General features: G+C 35.4%; 3 protein-coding genes across 3 annotated transcripts; 2 read left to right on the top strand and 1 right to left on the bottom strand.

Moving 5' to 3' along the window:
• Positions 1–880: 880 nt before the first annotated feature.
• On the bottom strand, positions 881–4,097 carry LOC111992525 (prohibitin-3, mitochondrial). Its single transcript, XM_024024396.2, has 2 exons — positions 3,141–4,097; positions 881–1,138 (listed from the first exon to the last, which is right to left on the bottom strand). The coding sequence occupies exon 1, from the start codon at positions 3,983–3,985 to the stop codon at positions 3,149–3,151; it is 837 nt and encodes a 278-aa protein (XP_023880164.2). The 5' UTR covers positions 3,986–4,097; the 3' UTR covers positions 881–1,138; positions 3,141–3,148.
• Positions 4,098–6,389: 2,292 nt separating this feature from the next.
• Positions 6,390–8,760, top strand: LOC111992534 (large ribosomal subunit protein mL54). The gene is made up of 2 exons (XM_024024410.2): positions 6,390–6,535; positions 7,993–8,760. The coding sequence occupies exon 2, from the start codon at positions 8,002–8,004 to the stop codon at positions 8,395–8,397; it is 396 nt and encodes a 131-aa protein (XP_023880178.1). The 5' UTR covers positions 6,390–6,535; positions 7,993–8,001; the 3' UTR covers positions 8,398–8,760.
• Positions 8,761–12,661: 3,901 nt separating this feature from the next.
• On the top strand, positions 12,662–16,596 carry LOC111992536 (uncharacterized). The gene is made up of 2 exons (XM_024024413.2): positions 12,662–13,897; positions 14,955–16,596. Exons 1-2 carry the CDS (start codon positions 13,190–13,192, stop codon positions 16,254–16,256), a joined length of 2,010 nt encoding a protein of 669 aa, XP_023880181.1. The 5' UTR covers positions 12,662–13,189; the 3' UTR covers positions 16,257–16,596.
• Positions 16,597–23,121: the final 6,525 nt, after the last annotated feature.

Below are 23,121 nucleotides of genomic sequence, written 5' to 3'. Positions count from 1 at the left end.
GTAGGTATGTGACTAGTTTAAGTAAATTGTGTGATTTAAAGTATAAATAGATAATCTTTTGAGTTGGCGGCTTATCGCATAGTAGGTTGGAGAAACTTTTCTTTGAACTAGTTTGGATGAAAATTGTCCATTTTCTTTTACACCGCCCAAATGGTAAACGACCAGAACTGGTTTAAACTTTATAAGCACACATACTGAGAGCACAGAGCTGGCCCCGGTGCTAGATTGTTGAGAGCACTAGAGCAGTGCTTTATATTCTGACCTATATTTCTGTTGAGGCTTGCCAGACCACACAGAACCTGTCTGAAAAATAATTTTTGCATAGGCTTTCATTCACAAAAACAGAAATGCAAGTACATTGGCATCCTTCTTGCTATCCTATTAAAAACGAACCAAAAAATAAAAACAGATTATAGGAAAGAGTGCATTTAGGGGCTCCAACAACGATAGAATAAATGAGCCTGTTCATGAGCTTAATTTTTTGTTCTTAGATACATAAAGCTCACATCTAGCTCAGGTTGAGCATGGGAAAGTGGGTATCATAACTCAACTGGAGATCAAACCATTGTATTTTTTAACAAACCCAAGCTTGAGCTAATTTGCAGGCTTGCAACCCTATCCGATGGCAGTAAATGCACATCTGTACTAGATAAACAGATACTATTCTGCACTTACTAGGTATTATATGAAGATAACCACCAGAAGCTACATAACAGCTATATACATTACCAAGTAAATACATGATTGAATTCATCACATCGTTAAGTTCCACAATCTATAAAACACAGAGAACTTAATGACAGCGTTTAGATCATCTTGTATTGTGTCAAAGGGAAATCAATCAATAAATCAGAACCATCAATGATGGCAATAAAGTAAATTGGGGAAAGGAAAATGCATTTGGCATAGATGAACATATCCAATTTTATCACGTAAGTTATAAACATTGTCATACTTCTAGGACAAGGAAAAAAACCCATGCTCTTCAACAAAACATCCAAAACAGTTTCCTGACTGGATCTTAAGAAAGTTCAAATGATATGATCTTAGATACATAAAGAAACAACTTCAGAGCGATAAACCAACAATTTGTCCAAATCCATGACCTCGTCATGCTGTTATGCCATGTCATGAGACCCTGCAAACAAAAAAGCCAAAAAATGAAAATTTATGATTGGATGTTTTATGATAATATTTGATCTGTCACACTGAAAGTTTTGTGGGTTTTTTTGGCATACAGCCTCCTAAAGATGAATCCAATTCACAGTGCTTCTCATGAAATGTAATGAAAAACATTGAAACAATTGCCAATGTAACCCATAATTTTTACATGTGAATTAGAACGAAGCACGCAAACTAATTAAAATTTCTATTCAAGTATTAGGAATTCATACAAGAGTCATATACAAAAGCAACAACAAAGGTTGAATACATTTATAGAGGATAGTCTTACTTTTCTGATGTCAAGTCAGGACTACAACAAGAAAATGTGATTCCTCCACCGTCAAATTGAATAGTCTCAGCAAATTTTATTAAGCTATAATAAACAAATATCACTAAGTTTTTAATTATCAAAAGACTGTATTTGGGAGCAAAAGTGGCAACCCCCAGATCAGAATTTTTACAAGTTAAATTTTGCAAAAAGCAAACACAAGGTTGATAACCAGTGGGGGAATAGGTGCTGTTATTAGAGATGGAGAAGGAGAAGGCGTGCTTCTAGCTGCCGTTTGAGACAAATTGAAGTCATCAATACAACAAAATCTCAGGCAACTCCTAGCTGCCCATAAGAGTCATATTTTAAGCATTGAGGCTGGCTTTTGGAAGCTGCAAGTTCAATGAAGATCCAAAATTTTTTGGGGCTCTTACAATAGACAGAGATGATCTCTCAGAGTTTGGTTTGCTTCTTGATGATATTAAAGACACACTGAGCAAGCTCCTAGTTGTCTCTCTTATTCCTATTAATAAATCAGTCAACCATGCATCTCCTGTTTTAGCTAAGCATGCTCAAGACACTGAGGGACCTCTCCTTTGGATTGAGGACTGTCCTCCTTGCCTTTAGAACATTGTATATTCTGATACTCATTAATAAATTCTTCCTGCCGTTTTCAACTCAGAAAAGAAAAAGAAAAAAAAATGTCCTACTTTTCTATATTCGAACTGATTGTCCTTAATACCATTTTAAACAACACAAAAGTTTCACACATATAAAACAGAAACAGGTCAACCCCATAGTTAAACACAGATACACTTAAAAACAGGTTAAATTTTATGCATTGTGAAAAATCAGGCTAAATAACTTAAAAACAGGTCAACCAACAGAAACTTATGCATTGTAAAAAACAGGCTAAATTTTGTCTTGATATCTTTTCAAGCAATGATTTAAAGCAAGTCTATTTCATGACTATAATGTATTTAAAAAATACTTCTAAAGAATAAATAAATTACATTATTAAAAAAATTATAACTAAGGCTACTGCTAACCTCCAACAAAAAGAAGGAAATGAGCAATGATAAAGCGGAAGAACCATTCCATCTAGAGGGAGAACTGACTTCAGTAATAGCAACAGAATCATCATAACCAAAAAAAATCACATAATTTTGGGATCATTCATAGGGATTTTATTAACTGATTGTCTTACCTCATGTGGGGTGGTGTTCCCAAATGCATACACATATACTGGCCTAATTATGTTTAAGTATATTTATTTATTTTTTTGATAGGTGTTATGTTTAAGTATATTTATTAATCAACAGAACCCTAGACTTAATGTATAGAAGCTCAAAACTCAAAGCCCCAGGGTCTAGGCACTTCACTTGGCAGAAGCAAAGCAAAGCTCATTGCTTGATCTTGAAGGAAATGACATGCACCATTGATTTATCATACAAACACATTATTCGTAAGGTGATATACTACACAAGCAATTTTTTTCTTACATGTCATGCAATTCTAAATTATCACGAGAAAATGCTAACATTACAAACTTACAAACTGAAACGACAATGAATGTAATAATCAGCAAGGTATCATGATATACGAATTTTCTTGTGTTTAAAAGTTAAATACATCAGTTTGTATGGCTTATCACATTAGCAATTATAGTAAAACAATGAAAACATGACATTGATAAGAATGAATATACCTTTACTCTCAACGGTTGGCATTGAGAGCCATCAGAATCTGCTGGCCACCGGGCAAGTAAGCGACATTCGGGGACTTGGCGAGAGTCGCGGCATTCTCCCTCATGGCCTCAATCTTCCTGAGCTCAATGAGTCCAGTTCCAGCCTTCTCAGTAGCCTCCGAAATCATCTTCGCCGACTCGCTCTCTCCTTCGGCCCTAATGATCGCCGCACGCCTCTCCTGCTCCGCCTTCGCCACCACAAACTTCGACCTCTCCGCCTCCTGCTGCGCCACCTGCTTCTGCTCAACGGCGCGAGAGAACTCAGCGCCGTAAGACAGGTGCGTGATCGCCACGTCATCGAGCACGATGTTGAAGTTCTTGGCGCGCTCGGTGAGTCCGTTCCGAACAAGCGCCGAGACCTGCGGACGCTCGGTGAGTAGCTGATCGGCGTTGAACTGAGCCACCACGGCCTTCAACACCTCGTTTCCGATCGAAGGGAGGACCTTCTCGTCGTACTCGAGACCTAGGGTTTGGACGATCTCAGGGAGGCGCGTGACCTCAGGACGCGAGAGAACGCGTAGGGTTAAGTTGACCATCTGGAGATCCTTAGTACCGGAGACCGAAGAGAAAGTGTGTGGCTTTGTGCGGATATCGAAAATGAAAGGCTTCTGGAGCCATGGGACGAGGAAGTGAGTGCCTTCGCCGACGGTCTCGTTGAGAATTCCACGGACACGGTCGAAGATGACGGCGCGCTGGCCACCGTCGACGGTGTAGAGAGATGAGCTGAGAGCGGTAGCGGCGGCGCCGAGTCCCAAAGCGGCGCGTGCGATGTTGGTCAATAAAGAAACGGCTTGGTTACTACCCATGGTTGAGTGAGTGTGGGTTTGTTAGGGTTTTTGGTAATGGGACAGTGAGACTTTTTGAGCGGCTGAAGGTGAAGAAAGGGTTTAGGAAATGGGTGGGGTTTTGGAGGTTGGGTTTATGTATTCAATGCTTTTTGCTTGGGAAAAGGGAAAAGAGTGAAACGCTTCACTTCGACTACTTGAGCAAGTTATGGACTTCGGCTGTAATGAAATTTAATTATTTGGGCCAGTTCGTATTTTCTCTCTATTTTTTTTTTTTTTTTTTTTGCGTCGGGGAAGGTAGCAAATATCTTTTGAGGCCATCACCTCCACATTAAATGCTTTCCAGCTAACAGTCTGGCCGCATTAATGTGGAGGTGATACCTGAACAGTAACTAAGCAGCTTTATGGCCACTAAGCTGAAGGTTCCGGTAGGTACTGGATGGGACAGAAAGGAGCTCCTAGGATAAGAACTACACGTGTACGATGGAAACAGGGGGAGATCGGAGTATATAACATAGGAATGAAGAAAACAGGAAAGGAGGACACGAAAAAAAGAAAGAGAAAAAAAAGAGAAAAAGAACAAGAAAGAGAGAGACCAATTGAAAGAGAGCCGAGGATAATTTTCCTCAGAGAGCGAACCGAAAGTATCCCTTATTGATTGATGAGTAGAACCCTTCCTGAAAAACAGTACTAGTTCTTGGACTCATACTCTAAAAATGTATTGTTTGGGCTTGTTGGGCTGAAAACCCATCACTCTGGGTCAATCCAAACTGGGTCCCTACAATTATGTTCAAATATTTTTACATCGGATATTTTATTATTTTTTATTAAAAGAAATTAGATTTTATTGGTAGGGTTTTAGTGCATAGAAGTATTGGACTCAAGTCAATTCTTTCTTAGTGTGTGACATTATATACATATTAAAATTTCTAAGAAAAAAATCTCCATATAATAAATTCTTTCCAAAAATGATGGTGATTCTTGATTTTAAATGACATGATACAACATGCATACTTAAATTGATAAAACAATGAATATACACTTTGCTATTTCTATTTCTCAAAAAGAAAAATTGCTATTTTAAAAACAAATAAAGACCTGCATCTTTAAATTGATAAAAAGGAGAATATACCTTGTAGGGGCACGGTTTATAGCTCAAGCCTAATATGTATGAGATTATGGGTTAATAAGCTCAATACAATGAATTTGTTGAGAGTGGATCAAAGAACTAGGCCTTAGTGAATTCAACAACCACTATGATGGGTTTGAACAATGATCATGCATGAGCAAAACGCGCAAGATCGGGTGAATATATTTTTCGAGGAGACAAATGTTAGTATATCACAATGGAACTAATTACAAGTGCAGTATTGGTTACTACAGTGTTGTTTCTCTTTTTTTTTTCCCAATCGCCCTTCCTTGTAGGGTCTTTGACATTATATCTTCCCTTCCTGATGATCTTAGCCCTCTATTTATCAATCATTCACGCTACTACTCAAGTGTCCGTCCCATCAGACACCCATCTAGCTCTCTATTAGTTGTGGTAGCCAAGGAAGCACTGTTCAAGGGTCTTCTCTACATAAATGCGACCAGAAAAGTAGCTATAATGCATTTAATACAGGGGTAGCAGTCTTTCCTTAGATATTTTCAGACTCCCTTCCTTCTTGTGTGTTCATGAGGCATGCCTCTTACACTGGGGCTTCCAATGAGGTCATTTTCGTCGTTGGGATGCGTGTCTAGGCTATATATGCCATGGCCGAGGAGAAATTTCTCCTCAGACCATCTTCTTATCTTTTCTTATTCATGAGGCTCCAAATTGGAGTCCCCCTTAATCATTTGTCCATCCTCGGACATGATAACGTCCTCGGATAAGGCACAAAGCCCAATATACGATTTTGGGCCCATGTCCCTATATACCCTTTACTAAAAAAATCTTGATTTTAAACGGCACAACATAATATGCGTCTTTAAATTGATAAAAAAAGGTGAATATACCCTTTGCTAAAAAAATCTTGATTTTAAATGACACAACATAACATGCATCTTTAAATTGATAAAAAATGTGAATATACACTTTGCTATTTTTGTTTCTTAAGAAATTTTTTTTTGTGATTTTAAAAAGAAATAAAGATATGTCTATTTTTAACCAACTCTACTCTCCATCCCTTCTCCTCAATCCAAACTGGCCATAAATTGATAAAAAAGTGAATATTCAATTTACAATTTTTATTTCAAAAAAAAAAAAAAACTTTGCAATTTTAAAAACAAATAAAGAATTAAAGCCCACTGGTGGATTTCGGCCCTAATTGTAAGAATGATGAAAGATGGCCCAACGTTAAGACAAAGAACTTTTTTTTAGAGTTGGGCTTTTAGCTATGGTTTAAAACTATTATGGCCCAAAAAATAGTAAGAGCAGAACTTTCTTGTCCCTTTGTCCATTTCTCCTTCAACAAATTGCAGTGCCTGCCATTTTTGGTTTTGGGTCTCAGAGAAACCCTATCGCAGAAGAAGCTTCTTATCAAAAAGCAGGGGCCACCATATTGAATTCGAATCTTCGAAATCTCGAACCAGGTATTTTTGCATATTGAAATTTTCTGAATTCCCTCACCGTTTTGAGAAAAATGGTAGTAGATCTAAAATTACAAGCTTCTCAAATTTTTTTTTTTCCCTCTGATTTCTCCAGCTAACCAAACGGTGCGCTTAAGTTGCGTTTAGGGTTCTTTAGGAGTTCACAATCACAATTACTAATTGTATCCATTGGCTACTAGAAGTTGTACTGTATTGACTTTTAGGGTGCTGTTTGTATAAGTTATTGCTATTGCTATTGCAAAACGGTGTTTTGAGTTTAAAATGAGCGTTTACTAAGAGTTGCTGTTGCGAATGGCAAAGAAAAAAAAATACAAGTGGTGGACCTGATTAATCTATTGAGAATCCATAGCCAACCCAAATTGTTTTGGGACTAAAGCTTTGTTATTGTCGTTATCTGGTAGTTGTTGGAGATAGATAAGAATTTTCTAGGTTTTTTTTTTTTTTTTTTGGGTAAGTTGTTGAATGCGGAAACTGAATTGGTGCTATTCTAATTCCTTATTTTCTTGAGTCGGTTATGTTACACTCGAGCTGTTTGATGATTTGAATACAAGGAACTACCGGGAGGTTTTAGTTTGGCTCGTGAGAGGGTAAAGTTGAGTTTGAATGTGTTTGAGAATGTTGAATTGAGGTTTAATGCTGAACAAAGATTGAGTACTTCGAAAGTTAGGAGTTGCAAAAGATTAGTAGAAGAGAAACTTTGTGATGTACAGTTCCATTTTATGATTGTGATTATTGATTTGAGGGATTATTCTAGATATGGGAGAATTAAGAATTACTAACAATCTGTCTATGTTCTTGTTTTAACAAAGCATTTGATGTTACTTGCCAAAAAAAATTCTAACTCTGGATGTTGGGACTCACATGCTTTTGCTTCCTTTGGTAGTCTACAAGCTTAGTTTCATTGAATGAGCACTGGAATTTTAATTTTTAGATATAACCCTGTAAGTTTTTTTTTTTTTTTTGGGGCGGGGGGGCTATAAGTAATGGAATTTTATTGAGGAAAAGGAACTACCTCATGTACAAAGGAAATATACACAAAGTAATTCTAGAGAGATACAATAAATGGAAGTTGAAATCTAAAAGAAAGAGAAATAGTTAATACTACATTAGAACGTATCTTGCTTATCAAAAAAACAATAGTATGTATCTCATTATGGCCCAAACATGGGACCATTCAAACAATTATTGGTCAAATATTGTCTGTCTGTAATACGGTTGAATAATTGCTCTAAAATGTAAGCATTCCTGGTCTGTGCCTAGCTTCCCTTGAAAATTATCTTTAGAAGGATATAATCTGTTGACCAACATACATTCATGCAGGGGATGGGGGAACTTGGAAACTAATAAATCCGTGTAAAATTGATAGTGTTAGGGTATAAATCCCAGTTTTCCTGTTAAGAAACAATTCCTTCCTATATTCATTAACATTGATGACACAGGTTAAGGTTATGGCACTGAACCCTGTCAGATTGATTAGAAGCATTGCCATTACCAGGGAGGCAATGGGGGTGGTAAGCCGACGAACATATTCTAGTGGTAAAGCAAAGAAGGGCTCTAAAGGGAGTGCAGCCAGTGATGCACCAAAAGAATCAATTCTTAGCAAAGAAGTCAAGTCTACTACAGTGGTTGGTGCCAATATCCTCAAGGATGGGGCAGATCCCAAGATCCTACCTGATTCTGAATACCCCGATTGGCTATGGCATTTGATCGATAAAAAAACAGCATTGAGTGAATTAAGGAGGAAGAAAACTGAAACCCTCCCTTATGAAGATCTCAAACGCTTTGTTAAGCTGGACAACCGAGCGAGGATCAAGGAAAACAACTCCCTTAAGGCCAAGAACTAAACTAAAATCTGTTAGAGGCATCATTTATTTGTCAAGTCTGATTCATTTTCATCTTCTGGGATTCTTTTGGGTGATTGATTTGCATGTGTGGAAATGATCAAATGGGATTGGAACAGAGAAGAAATGATTTCGAATTTCTCTGTAGCTTTGAACACTTTTTCTTCACTTTTTAGATTTATCATGTTTAATGATGCAGAAAAGATTTGATATGTTGTCACTAGCATTGTGGCAGAGCCCTACCATGGCATTACCTTTTGCTTAACATTATAATTGGACTAGGTTGTACAGTCACTTTGTACTTTTTTATTTTTTGACCCTGAGTTCCTATTAATTCCCCTCATTGTAGGGAGGAGTTGTTCATTACTGCTTTGACTGTTTGACGAAATGATGTTATTATGGTAACAATCTTCCAGATGTGCAATATAGGGGGGAATGCCTCAAATCGTTAATAGGACCTGCAACATGATATTTTAGTTTTACAACATTATGCATTATAGACTTGTGGCTGGGGATTGTGGAGCTGGACCCCATTTAGACAGGTGATTCTTTACTTTGAGAGGTGTCACTGTGTGAAACCTAGTTGTGGGAATTAACTATTAAGATAGATTTTCTATAGGGTCCATTAGATGTTGGTTCATGGTTCCTCTCTGGTTGCAATGCAAAGGATGTATTATCCTACTTTTCAATTTACATTGCATCTTGTGGGTATTTTTCCCCCAAGTTAAGATGCATTTTCTATAGGGTCCATTAGATGTTGGATCCCCAACTGCTTGAGGCAAGGATGCAACAATATAAGGTGCTGACATTGAGTGTGCTCAAGGCATTATTGGATTTTATACATGGAAGATATTGGGTTCAATACAGACTATTATATATACTATTCATTGCATCACTCTGTTGGGAGTTGGGACCTGAGTTTTGGTATTGCAATTAAACTTCATAGGTGGAAGCCACATCCTCTTGTCTCCTCTTAGCAATGGTGGGGGATTGGAGTTTATCGTAAGAGATCTCTTTCTTTTTTCACTTTTCCTCGTATCATTGAGTTGGTGCCTTGGTGGTCCAGCCCTTCCTATCAAGCATATTGCACGAACTAAGGACATATGGACACATTGACATTACATTTGTCGATCGTTGTCATCTTATAATCGATATGAATTGGTTTTGGTGGTCCAGATTTCTTGCCTTCTTGGTACTCCTACGAACTATTGTAATTTGTAGTGCAACATGGCTTACATGTTACAACCTGACCCTCTAGCCCACCATGATGGTGTTACAATAGAGATTGTCATGCCTTTCTTCGAGCCATGTGAACATTAGGCTTTATGACTCCCATTAAAGTGGAAAAGAGACTAGTGGAAGCAGAAGAAAAGAAAAGCAAGAAAATGATAGAAGCAGGGAACAACACATGCATTATTATTGTTAAAGCAGGTAACCCACCCTCTATTATGGCTTTTGATGCAGGTACTGCAAAAAGTAAAGCTGCCTCTCACATGTCATCCTTTTCTTTTCTTTTTTGGTCAAAAAAATTTATTTTAGAGTTTGTACCTTCTAGTTACAGGGCTTTTAAAGAGCCAAAATAGCACCGCTCGCCAATCTGCAAGGTACGAGCCCCCAATATAAAAGCTCGAACAGAGTTGCAAATCCAGCTAGCTTCCTCATTGAGTATGTCATACTTGATTTGCAGGGGTTTGGAAGCATTAGTGGACGACACATGCCAAACATGGGGTTAATATGTTACCTAACATCTTTAGTTCCGAAAGGGGTAGATGAGCCAACTAATTGGACAGATTCTTATAGTTGGGTTCCAAAATGTACTAATCAGTTGAGCTATAAAACTCGCTACAAAACTTGTGGTATTACACTTAAAGAGTTAAACGTAAATTAAATTTAAAATTAATTAGAGACCCCAAAAAAAAAAAAAAAAATTAGAGAGGGCAAGCATGTTGTTTTTCTCTACTTGATTTTTTTTTTTTTGGGAGGGGGGGGGGGGGGGATGAATTATACACGCATGTAGATCTTTTAAAACGCATGATGTTGCCTTCATCTACTTCTAAAGGGAGAAGAATTGTTCTTGGAGACAAAGTTTGGCAAATTTTTTGCGAAGATTTGGTGCTACAATCAAAGCCATGGATAGGGTGTCATTGAAAATTTTATCAGACCACATGGCTTCCTTTTTCAAGATTTGAAGCACCACGATGCAAATTGCTTCATTCATGTGTATCAGCTTTAATGCATCTCTTATGTATTGTTTTTCAATTTATATTTTCTACTCACATGCACATTTTAATTAACAACTTTGCTATGGACACAACTTATTTCACAATCTGTTAAGATAGAAACTTGTGAATGTTAGACAAATCACTTCACAAGAATCACCATCGACACTACTTTTATTTTGACATTGTTCACAATCTACCATTTCAACAAGTTGTAAAAAAGTTGATAAGTAAGTTTTGTCGATGGACTTATTGTTTAACCAATTATGCTGTTTTTGGAGGTGGGGCAAGGATTTTACTTTGGATTGGACGTGATATGGATTGAATCTTAATACGCAATGCTGCAGGAATGGTTGTGTTTCCTTATAAGAAGGAATAATTGGAAAGATAAAAGTGTTATTTGGTGGGTGCTTGAGAGAACTAATTTCATCTTGAAGTGGCCCTGGTTTGTCTTGGTAAATATTTAGTACCTATGAAAAGAACTAACTACCAAATGAAAATCTCAATATATCAACTTCTGAAAATAGGGGGAGAAAAGTTGATTGAACCAACAAAACTATCATTTAATGTGACAGTCTAAAGGTGCTTTGCACCACCCACTACTTGTGCTACATTATTACCATATCAATGAAAAGAGTTGCACTTTCTGTGGCCTAATCCTGCAGCATCCCAGCCACATTAACACACAAAAATTGGGTAGTTTGTGCTGAAAATATATTTGTTTGAAGTGATAAATGGTTTAAAAAAAAATTCTGGATAGCAGCTAGAAGGATTGCACAACCTTGGACTCTAGTTCTTGCTCCAGCATGAAAGTTCGTTTCAGGGAAGGACGACTAAGGCTCTAAGCTGTTTTAAGGTTCAGCGCTTTACTGTTTATAAATGTGAAGCAATACTTGGGTTAAGTCACTGCTCATATCTTAAGTTATAATTTTTTTAGGTCCAAAAGCTGTAAGTTAAAAGAAATCTGAGAATTATAATAATGATGTTTCAGATCAAATTCAGATTGAAAGAGGAACACTTTTTTGGTTGAGTACTTGAATGGGCCAAGCTCCATCATGTGGACCTAGGAGTTCAACCATCACTTTAACCACGCGTGGCAAATTATCCAAAGGCTAAAAATTAATTAAGAAAGTTGAAAGGGTCATTAAGCATTTGATAATATGATAAGCTGGGTTAAAACTTCTCCAAACCTTAAAGGCATTCTGCTAAGCTTTCCTATAATTACTCCAAAATCCTTTTTTTTTTCTTTCTGAAAGTTGTACTACAACATCTTCATGTTTCTGCACAGTGAAAGTTTCAATCAACTGGCTCAGCTTGCGACCTCTATCATCACTACAACCAACCAATATAAGTGAAAATTATCCTCTCTCCCTCTTGTGTATATATATATATTCTTAATTAAATTATCTTTTTGGATGACCATCATTGTCTGTGTCTCTCTAAACTGCACTTTCACTGTTCAAAAGGAATCTCACCTTAGGATATTGTATTTAACTTTCACTATTCAATTTAGTCCTCCAACTTTCACTAATCTTGTAGCTTCTCAGTTTTGACACTAACGGAATGTCTGAATTGAATAAAGTTATAAGTTAATAGACTGAATTAAACTTTAGACAAAGTTGAAGGGTGAAATTGGTAATTTAGTATTTTTTTTTTTTAATAAGTTTAGGATCACAATATGTTTTCCCCTTCTGATATGGCCAATTATGATTTGTGTATAATAAAAGTTGTGTCATTGGTGGACTAGATGAAAGCGATATTATTTTATTTTGATGATAATAAGTTATACCAACAATTATGAAAAAAGTTGTGACCTTAGCATTACTCTCTCATTTTCCCTTAAAAAAAGAAAAAGTTTTAGTATTTGCACTCCATTATGGAAATAATTAGTGTTTGACCTTGTAACTATATTGTTATTCTCCACCTTTAAGGGCCTATTTCTTTTTCTCTGGTTGCTTTGTGTGAGCAATGATGGCTGTTTCCTTTCACACATCATCTAGTTGATATTATTAATTCCAACTAACTAACCTGGCATCAAAACATACAAGGCATTATTTATTTTCATAAACTGTGCCTCTATTATCCTTCATTTCCTTTGCCAGAGTTGTAATTGGTTTTACTAAAGGTAGTTCAACAGCTTACACTACATTAATACCATAAGGGGTCCTCTTCTGTTGTCTCCTTGTGTAAGCTTTAGTAAAGTTCTTTAATTCTCCGTGTGTCTTTCTCGGTTTTCCTAGGCTTGACTCTTTGCTTATCTTGTTGTTAGTTGTCATATTTTGCTTCTTTTCATTTTGTTTGTTCTAACTTTATTCTGGTCCCTTCCCGCTCTTTTGCATAGCAGTGGTCTTTCTCAAATTTCTTTCTGATTACTTTGATCTTTTCCTTTTGTCTAGTTCTACTCTGCTCGTTCACTCTGTATTTGCAATTTCTAAAAGTTCAATATGCTTGGTGAATATTGCCTGTCTTGTTGAATTGATTTGAGTTTTTTTTCTCAAAAGAATTCGATTTAGCTCACATATAAGCTTTGATCTTTATCATCATATTCCACTAGTCTCTAGTTTCTCATCTTACCAATGCCTCCAACATATTTTCCTCTTCGGTGGGAGAGCACTGGAGACCAATGGTGGTATGCTTCTCCAATTGATTGGGCAGCTGCTAATGGCCACTATGACTTGGTCCGGGAGCTGCTTCGTATTGATGGCAATCACCTTATCAAGCTTACCTCTTTACGCCGAATTCGAAGACTTGAAACTGTCTGGGATGATGAAGTCCAGTTTGATGATGTGGCCAAGTGTCGTTCTAAGGTTGCAAGAAGGCTTCTTGTTGAGTGTGAATCCAAGAGAGGGAAAAATTCACTCATTGGAGCTGGATATGGAGGATGGCTTATGTACACTGCTGCCTCAGCCGGGGACTTGGGTTTTGTTCAAGAACTTCTTGAAAGGAACCCTTTACTTGTTTTTGGGGAAGGAGAATATGGTGTTACTGATATACTCTATGCAGCAGCCAGGAGTAAGAATTCTGAGGTTTTCAGGCTTCTTTTTGATTTTGCAGTCTCCCCGAGGTTTTTGACAGGTAAAGGTGGAGAAATGGTGGAACACATTGGGGAAATCCCTTCAGTTTACAAGTGGGAGATGATGAACAGGGCTGTTCATGCTGCTGCTAGAGGAGGAAATTTGAATGTTTTAAAGGAGCTTCTTGCTGATTGCTCTGATATTTTGGCTTATAGAGATGTTCAGGGCTCAACTATCCTACATGCTGCAGCTGGGAGAGGGCAAGTTGAGGTGAGACTCTAACTACTATAAGCTCATGGAAAACTGACCCTTTGTTTTTTGTTCTTGTGCACCTGTTTTTTTGTTGCTCATACTTTACCATTACATAGAACTAAAATTTTAATTTTGTCATCTCCACACCCCCCTCCCCCCCAAAAAAAAAAATCATTGGAAATAACTGAGTCACAATTGTGAAATCCTTTAATTAATTTTACTTTAGCAGTAATTCATTCACCTTAAATTACTGATTGTTTATTTACAATACCAATTTAAAGATATGTAATCATGGAAGTGAAGCTTGAGCAACAGGGTATTAAATGCTGGAAAATAATCATATAAACTTTTAAAATGGCTTACAACTCTAAATACTCAGGCTTAATGGATAATACAAGTATGCTTATTGAAATCTAAGCCGCCTTTCTCAGGCTTCTGCTCATCCAAGTTTTGTTAAACCAGTAGGTCACCAATCATACTAGATATTCATCTCATGATGAGGTCAAGCCCTCATCTCCTTGAAAGCTATACTTGTCAGTTTTGGCCTTAAAGTGGTTTAAGATGCATGCCCCTTTTGTTGGATAAGAAAGGCTGCCCGAATCAGTTAACTTGTACACAAATAGACAATGACACAATACCATCTATAAAATCTTCACCGTGATCTGCATGGACTTTTTATCTTAAAGTTAATTTGCTCCATAAAGTTATATCTTAGGTCGAAAACGAATCAGAAAAGAGTAAACTTGCAAATACAGATATCTCTTTTTTCAGAGGCTCTTATGAACTAATGGCTCTAAAGTCCTGCTGCCTGACTCTTAATTAGTTTTCTATTAATATTTTATTGCTGTATAATATAACCCTTGTAAGCTTATTGATATCCAAAAATCTCTGATTTAAATTTACAATATTTCTCAAATATTGTTATTGAGGCCCATATGGGGTTTTCACTTGCATGGTGCAACTGTAGGATTTTTATTATTATTTTAAATCCAAGTACTTGATAAATAAAAATCTTGACACCTTATTTAGCAAAAATAGAAGAAAAAAATAAATTGACATCTTGTTGTTAATGCAGGTAGTTAAGTATCTAATAGCATTCTATGATATCATCAACTCCACTGATCATCAGGGCAATACAGCATTTCATGTAGCTGCAAATAGGGGCCAATTAGCCGCAGTTGAAGTTCTAATTTCTGCGTCTCCTTCATCCATCTCTCTGAAAAACAATTCTGGAGAAACATTTCTCCATAAGGCTGTCTCTGGTTTCCAGACAGCTGCGTTTCGAAGACTGGACCGACAAATTGAGCTTATGAAGAAGTTGGTATATGGGAAGGTTTTCAATATGGAAGATGTCATCAATGCCAAAAATAATGATGGTAGGACTGCTTTTCACATGGCCATCATTGGGAATGTTCACTCTGACCTCGTGCAGCTTCTGATGACTTCTCCTTCAATCAATGTGAATGTCCATGATGTAGATGGCCTGACACCACTTGATTACCTTAGACAACAGCCACGTTCTGCATCATCAGATTTGCTGATTAGGCAGTTAATTTCAGCTGGGGGAATATTTGGCTCTCAGGATTATACTGCAAGAAAAGCCATTGCTTCTCGCATAAAGATGCAAGGTAATGGTGGCAGTCCGGGAACTTCGTTTAGAATCTCTGACACAGAAATATTCTTGTATACGGGCCTTGAGAATTCATCAGATGCAACTGCTGATCAGGGTAGTGCAGTAATGAGTTCATCTACAAGTGAACTTGGTCCATATGACTCAACCAATGAGAACAATAAGGGACTAACTAGCAAGAAACCAGGCTCCATGAATACTGCAGCACAACGATTAAAAGCTGTCCTTCCATGGCCCCGGATGAAAGAAAAGAAAACTGAAAGATCCAAAAAATCAATTGATGAGGGTTCAGTTGAATCATATAAGAAATGCAACAGTTCAGATGAAGCTCCAACTCCTCTTCGAGAGAGATTTTCGAAGCCTTCATCACTTCCTAACAACAAACGGACACTTTCTGTCAGGAGCAACCAATCAAGTCCATCTGCGAAGAAAAGATTTGCTTCAGGGCTAGTACATGGTGTTATGCAGGCCGTGCCTCATATTTCTGTGCCACACCGTTCTCGTTCAAGTTCATTTTCAAAATCATCACTTTCTTCCCCTAATTCAGTAGATAAACAAAAAGGTATTTTTATTGAAGATGATCTGGCAGGAACATCTTCCTCCAATCAACTATTTGATGATGAAACACCAAATTTGACCAAACAAGGCTCTCGTCATAGAAGGTCAAGGAGCCAATATTTCTGTTTTGGTGCATCAGGCCTATCTGTGAAAACCCCAATAAGCAGGCAGCGACTTTCAGTAGCTTGATTCAATTGATGTGAACACTTGGGTATTGAAATGATACAGGCCCCTCAAATGCAGAAAGGAAGTAACTACTTGAAACCATGCCAACAAAAAAGAAATTCACTGACTTAGAAGAAGGATCAGACCAGTCCTCTAGCTGGTTCCTGAAGTTTAGAAATTATTAGCATGTTTCCCTTGTTTATGTCATTGTAGCATGTTTGCTTGTTCAATATGTAGAAGTTATGTACTTGTTCTTCAATACTGGCTCCAGAATTATGCTTCATGCTGTATTGGAGCTGATTAGCAAAATAAAAAATGTAATATTCTGTATTAGCATGTATTTATCTGTTATCCTTATCTTTTAGTCGAGTAAAAGGGAAATGGAAGAGGGAAGCAGGGAATTAGAAAGGCACAATGTGATATGCTTTTACAGTATGTAAAGGCTTGTGATTCTATGGATAGATAAACGTTCAATGTGCATCAGCTTAAAATAAAATCTAGGGAACCAAGTTTGTCAATGCCTTAGACAATGTTTAATTTAGCAGCTGAAGGAAAAAAGAGGAGGGGGGGAGAAGGGAGTGGAGTTAGCTGTGTGATTACATACAGATTTATGAGAATTAAAGAGCTTCTAAAGGAGCAAATACAGCCAAAAATAATTCTTACAAAGGAGGCTCACATTCTTACTATTGATTTTTTGTTTGCGAAGTTCAAAAGAGAGAAACCATGGTGAATTGGAGCTGATTTATCCCACCATATTTGAAATAAAATTTCATTTGGCCAAAATGATCCAAATATAATCCCTATAAAGTTGTAACTTCTGGTAGCTAAGCAAACACATTGTTCAGAGAAGCATGGATCGGCTTACTTACATAGTTACATGTCTAAATGAATTTGCATTATGCAGTTACTTGAGTAAACGGACATGGAATTTTGAAGGCCTCTAAAAATCTTATCAAGTAAATCAATGTGATAATGTGATGGTTTTGATGCTCATCCAGCTAAAGCTATTCTTAAAATTCCCAAAAAATTTGCCGCAGTTTGCATTTCATATAAACAATCAAAAAGTTTATTATACAAGACAATGTAACTTGGAATGTGCAATTAGCAAGTAAGAATGTAAGAACTTATCACTATTGCTGGCTGTCAATTTCGTAGTTTTGAATTAATAAAATCATAAGCGTATTTGTTTAAGCTTATAAGCTGATGAACTTATATTTTTATCCAATTTATTTAACAATCTAAATAAGCTAATAAAAAAAAAGTTAGCAATTTAAAAAAAAAAAAATGAAAACTACTTGAAATGGCATGAAACAATAATGTTATATGATCATTAACATATTTCAGTTAATTAAAAATGGATCAGAGGCTGTTGAAACTTACACAAAGAAAGTAAAAAAAAAAAAAAAATTGTACATGTAAACCAATAGATCACGAGGAAACAGGTGGCCAGAAAAGCTAAAACTATTTTTATTTTTGTTTACATGTAAATAAGGCGTTTTTGTTTTTGTGTTTCATTTTTAAACTGATTGTTTTCATTTTTTGTTGTCCTAGGCAGGTCCATTGGGTCAAATTTTGCAATTTTTTTTTTTTTAATTTCTTTTAAAATGGTTCTCCCTATCCTGGTTCCAATTCATTTTACAACGGTAGACACCAAATTGGTTTCAGACCCGCGAGCCCAACCGGTTTACTCCATACTAATTTGAACTTGCCGTGAAAATACATTCGGCCCATGTCCCAACCTACAAAACACTGAGGCAGATTTTGATTTTTAAAAGAAGAGAATATCAAAGGCCCATCAATCTTTGCCCTTGGGTCAGGGGACAGCCCATTAAATGTACCTTTGATCTTACTCGCTTGACTTACCCTCTTATCGGCTTCACCTAATTATGCAGTTATTATATAGTCCGACCAAAAAACAGTGCCCCAAAAAAATGTTATTTGGTGTCAGAAGCACGCCCACAGGCATGCCCTGGTCTCAGAAGTGTGCCCAAAAAAAGTTATTCGGCCCAGCGTACATATAAGCATGCCATGGCCTTATCTGTCATGGCCCAGGCTAGAGAGAGTAGATATAACAAAATATTAAAATATTTTTACAATATTTTTTCAGTCAGAGTAGGTTTTATTATTTTATTTTATTTTGACCTATAAATTATTGAAACTCCAGTTGTTGTGAAAATGTTATAACAATTTTGTTGTGTTTGTAAAACAACTCAAGTAACATCTAACAAACACAATATTTTTTTAACAGAATAAACATTGATATTTTTAATATCAAGAAATAATGTGAGCATCAAAGTACATACTAAAAAGTTTTTATGGCAGAAAAGGGATGTCCTGTCGTTTATCAAACACATATAACCACCCTTTCATGTAGATGGGTATTCAACATACATAATCAACCTCTCACATTTACCTATGTGTGAGGATGGTTACATATGTCAGATACATGATATATAAACTTTCATGTCTGGAGCTGGAGTTGAAGATTCTTCTAACTAAAGTATCTTTTCAACAACATTTCTAACAAACTTTAGCAAGGGATTGGAGTGTGTTCCAACGAATATTATGTCTAACAATCTTTTTTTCCTCAAATCTGGCTGGAGTATGTTCCAACGGATATTATGTCTTTTGTATTCGATGATTCTCCTCTTTCTTGATTAATATATCAATAAGTATTCTCTTTCTCAAAAAAAAAAAAAAAAAATTACAAGGGATCTTGAATTTTTTTTTTTTAGTACTCTTGTAATTGATCATTCAACAATATACCTATATATTTTGTTAAGAATCAACCATTCAATAATCAATACCAGTGGCTTGGATTTTCTCAAGTTTCTAAAACCATCAACCTCATTGTAGACATTGTAATTGTTGGAAACTAGGACCACACCAGTCTCATCCTGAAGTACCATTTGAATTTGATAAATGATAATACATTAATAACCAAAAAAAAAAAAAAAACCCTCAATTGGGTTAGCTTAATCTAACAAATAAGTTTTCAAGATTCTCTTTCCTCTTATCCATTAGGTAGCCCCAATTCTTGTTTAGATGCTCTAAATGGAAGGGAAGATAATGAGGGATTAAGAATTAAGATACAATATAGGATAAGCCTCTTTCTTTTTCCTTCTTTTTTTGCCTTTTTCTTTTGCCAAGTGATTAAGATACAAAGATGAGTAAATGAAGCTTCACAAGTATAACCCATACACCCAATTTACTTGTTTAGTATATTTCTTGTAATGATCCCAATTTACTCTTCAACAAGAAAAGACATTAAAACGGAAAAAAAAGAGGGTGTAGTGGTAAATGAATTCTTTCTTGGTATAGTAGTGTACATAATGAGGCAATTAGCTGCATTTGAATACTACTGAACATTTTTGCTTAATGCTTAAGGGTTTTAGCGGGTCCTACTCAAACCGTCCAAGCCCTTATTTTATATGGTGGTAAGTAAAACTTTTAACTTCTTGTCCGAATATAACCAACAAATCCATAGAAAAATATAGACTTTCTTGCAACCACGGAATGTCATTACTTGGTACTAACTTTCTGTAACGTTTCCGTGCAAATTCTCCTTTTTAAAAACACAGTTATTAGTTGCGTTGGATTGTGTATTAGTTGCGTTTTTTTTTTTTTTTTTTTAAGGCCTCTAAAAATCTTATCAAGTAAATCAATGTGATAATGTGATGGTTTTGATGCTCATCCAGCTAAAGCTATTCTTAAAATTCCCAAAAAATTTGCCGCAGTTTGCATTTCATATAAACAATCAAAAAGTTTATTATACAAGACAATGTAACTTGGAATGTGCAATTAGCAAGTAAGAATGTAAGAACTTATCACTATTGCTGGCTGTCAATTTCGTAGTTTTGAATTAATAAAATCATAAGCGTATTTGTTTAAGCTTATAAGCTGATGAACTTATATTTTTATCCAATTTATTTAACAATCTAAATAAGCTAATAAAAAAAAAGTTAGCAATTTAAAAAAAAAAAAATGAAAACTACTTGAAATGGCATGAAACAATAATGTTATATGATCATTAACATATTTCAGTTAATTAAAAATGGATCAGAGGCTGTTGAAACTTACACAAAGAAAGTAAAAAAAAAAAAAAAATTGTACATGTAAACCAATAGATCACGAGGAAACAGGTGGCCAGAAAAGCTAAAACTATTTTTATTTTTGTTTACATGTAAATAAGGCGTTTTTGTTTTTGTGTTTCATTTTTAAACTGATTGTTTTCATTTTTTGTTGTCCTAGGCAGGTCCATTGGGTCAAATTTTGCAATTTTTTTTTTTTTTAATTTCTTTTAAAATGGTTCTCCCTATCCTGGTTCCAATTCATTTTACAACGGTAGACACCAAATTGGTTTCAGACCCGCGAGCCCAACCGGTTTACTCCATACTAATTTGAACTTGCCGTGAAAATACATTCGGCCCATGTCCCAACCTACAAAACACTGAGGCAGATTTTGATTTTTAAAAGAAGAGAATATCAAAGGCCCATCAATCTTTGCCCTTGGGTCAGTGGACAGCCCATTAAATGTACCTTTGATCTTACTCGCTTGACTTACCCTCTTATCGGCTTCACCTAATTATGCAGTTATTATATAGTCCGACCAAAAAACAGTGCCCCAAAAAAATGTTATTTGGTGTCAGAAGCACGCCCACAGGCATGCCCTGGTCTCAGAAGCGTGCCCAAAAAAAGTTATTCGGCCCAGCGTACATATAAGCATGCCATGGCCTTATCTGTCATGGCCCAGGCTAGAGAGAGTAGATATAACAAAATATTAAAATATTTTTACAATATTTTTTCAGTCAGAGTAGGTTTTATTATTTTATTTTATTTTGACCTATAAATTATTGAAACTCCAGTTGTTGTGAAAATGTTATAACAATTTTGTTGTGTTTGTAAAACAACTCAAGTAACATCTACCAAACACAATATTTTTTTAACAGAATAAACATTGATATTTTTAATATCAAGAAATAATGTGAGCATCAAAGTACATACTAAAAAGTTTTTATGGCAGAAAAGGGATGTCCTGTCGTTTATCAGACACATATAACCACCCTTTCATGTAGATGGGTATTCAACATACATAATCAACCTCTCACATTTACCCATGTGTGAGGATGGTTACATGTTTCAGATACATGATATATAAACTTTCATGTCTGGAGCTGGAGTTGAAGATTCTTCTAACTAAAGTATCTTTTCAACAACATTTCTAACAAACTTTAGCAAGGGATTGGAGTGTGTTCCAACGAATATTATGTCTAACAATCTTTTTTTCCTCAAATTTGGCTGGAGTGTGTTCCAACGGATATTATGTCTTTTGTATTCGATGATTCTCCTCTTTCTTGATTAATATATCAATAAGTATTCTCTTTCTCAAAAAAAAAAAAAAAAATTACAAGGGAACTTGAATTTTTTTTTTTTTTAGTACTCTTGTAATTGATCATTCAACAATATAACTATATATTTTGTTAAGAATCAACCATTCAATAATCAATACCAGTGGCTTGGATTTTCTCAAGTTTCTAAAACCATCAACCTCATTGTAGACATTGTAATTGTTGGAAACTAGGACCACACCAGTCTCATCCTGAAGTACCATTTGAATTTGATAAATGATAATACATTAATAACCCAAAAAAAAAAAAAAACCCTCAATTGGGTTAGCTTAATCTAACAAATAAGTTTTCAAGATTCTCTTTCCTCTTATCCATTAGGTAGCCCCAGTTCTTGTTTAGATGCTCTAAATGGAAGGGAAGATAATGAGGGATTAAGAATTAAGATACAATATAGGATAAGCCTCTTTCTTTTTCCTTCTTTTTTTGCCTTTTTCTTTTGCCAAGTGATTAAGATACAAAGATGAGTAAATGAAGCTTCACAAGTATAACCCATACACCCAATTTACTTGTTTAGTATATTTCTTGTAATGATCCCAATTTACTCTTCAACAAGAAAAGACATTAAAACGGAAAAAAAGAGGGTGTAGTGGTAAATGAATTCTTTCTTGGTATATTAGTGTACATAATGAGGCATTAGCTGCATTTGAATACTACTGAATATTTTTGCTTAATGCTAAGGGTTTTAGCGGGTCCTACTCAAACCGTCCAAGCCCTTATTTTATATGGTGGTAAGTAAAACTTTTAACTTCTTGTCCGAATATAACCAGCAAATCCATAGAAAAATATAGACGTTCTTGCAACCACGGAATGTCATTACTTGGTACTAACTTTCTGTAACGTTTCCGTGCAAATTCTCCTTTTTAAAAACACAGTTATTAGTTGCGTTGGATTGTGTATTAGTTGCGTTTTTTTTTTTTTTTTTTTGTTGGAGAAACATATATTAGTTGCGTTGGATTGTATACATGCTATTGAAAAGGACGGTGGAGATATTTCCTTTACTTATCCGGGCTTTTAAATTTTATATTTTAAAAAAAAATATATCGAGGCCTTTTTTTTTTAGCCCATGCATATATTATCCACCAATTAACCTTTTAATTTATTATAAACAATTTCAAATAAATATTGGATGTGAATTTTAACAAATCTATAATTGGATAATATTTTCTTCTTTATTATTCATGCTTGCAAAATTTTTAGAAAATAAAAAAATTAATAGCTATACCATCAATTAAATATTTAAATTTCAAGTTTTTTGTAATCTAAAACTATGTATAAAAAATAAGTTTATAAATCAAATAATAAATAACATTCTATTGGTATAAAATTGGATATACATATTAAGAACATAAAGAACATGTAATTTAACAATTAAAATTTAAAATTATATAGTCATGTTAAATTTTTTTAGAGAGAATTATAGAAATTGACTATAATAAAATTTGTAGTCAAAATATCTCCATTTCAAACTTGGATATAATAGA

This window comes from Quercus suber, unplaced genomic scaffold (assembly GCF_002906115.3).
Source record: "Quercus suber isolate HL8 unplaced genomic scaffold, Cork oak 2.0 scaffold_59, whole genome shotgun sequence".
Classification (NCBI taxonomy): domain Eukaryota; kingdom Viridiplantae; phylum Streptophyta; class Magnoliopsida; order Fagales; family Fagaceae; genus Quercus; species Quercus suber.
This window is presented reverse-complemented; position numbering and strand designations above follow the sequence as displayed.

What these genes read in the sequence shown, in the direction of transcription:
- LOC111992525 (XM_024024396.2), bottom strand. Translation starts at nt 3,985, where the DNA reads ATGGGTAGTAACCAAGCCGTTTCTTTATTGACCAACATCGCACGCGCC.
- LOC111992536 (XM_024024413.2), top strand. Translation starts at nt 13,190, where the DNA reads ATGCCTCCAACATATTTTCCTCTTCGGTGGGAGAGCACTGGAGACCAA. An exon ending in CTGGGAGAGGGCAAGTTGAG is followed by an intron (nt 13,898 to 14,954) that starts GTGAGACTCTAA and finishes TTGTTAATGCAG; the next exon opens with GTAGTTAAGTATCTAATAGC.
- LOC111992534 (XM_024024410.2), top strand. Translation starts at nt 8,002, where the DNA reads ATGGCACTGAACCCTGTCAGATTGATTAGAAGCATTGCCATTACCAGG.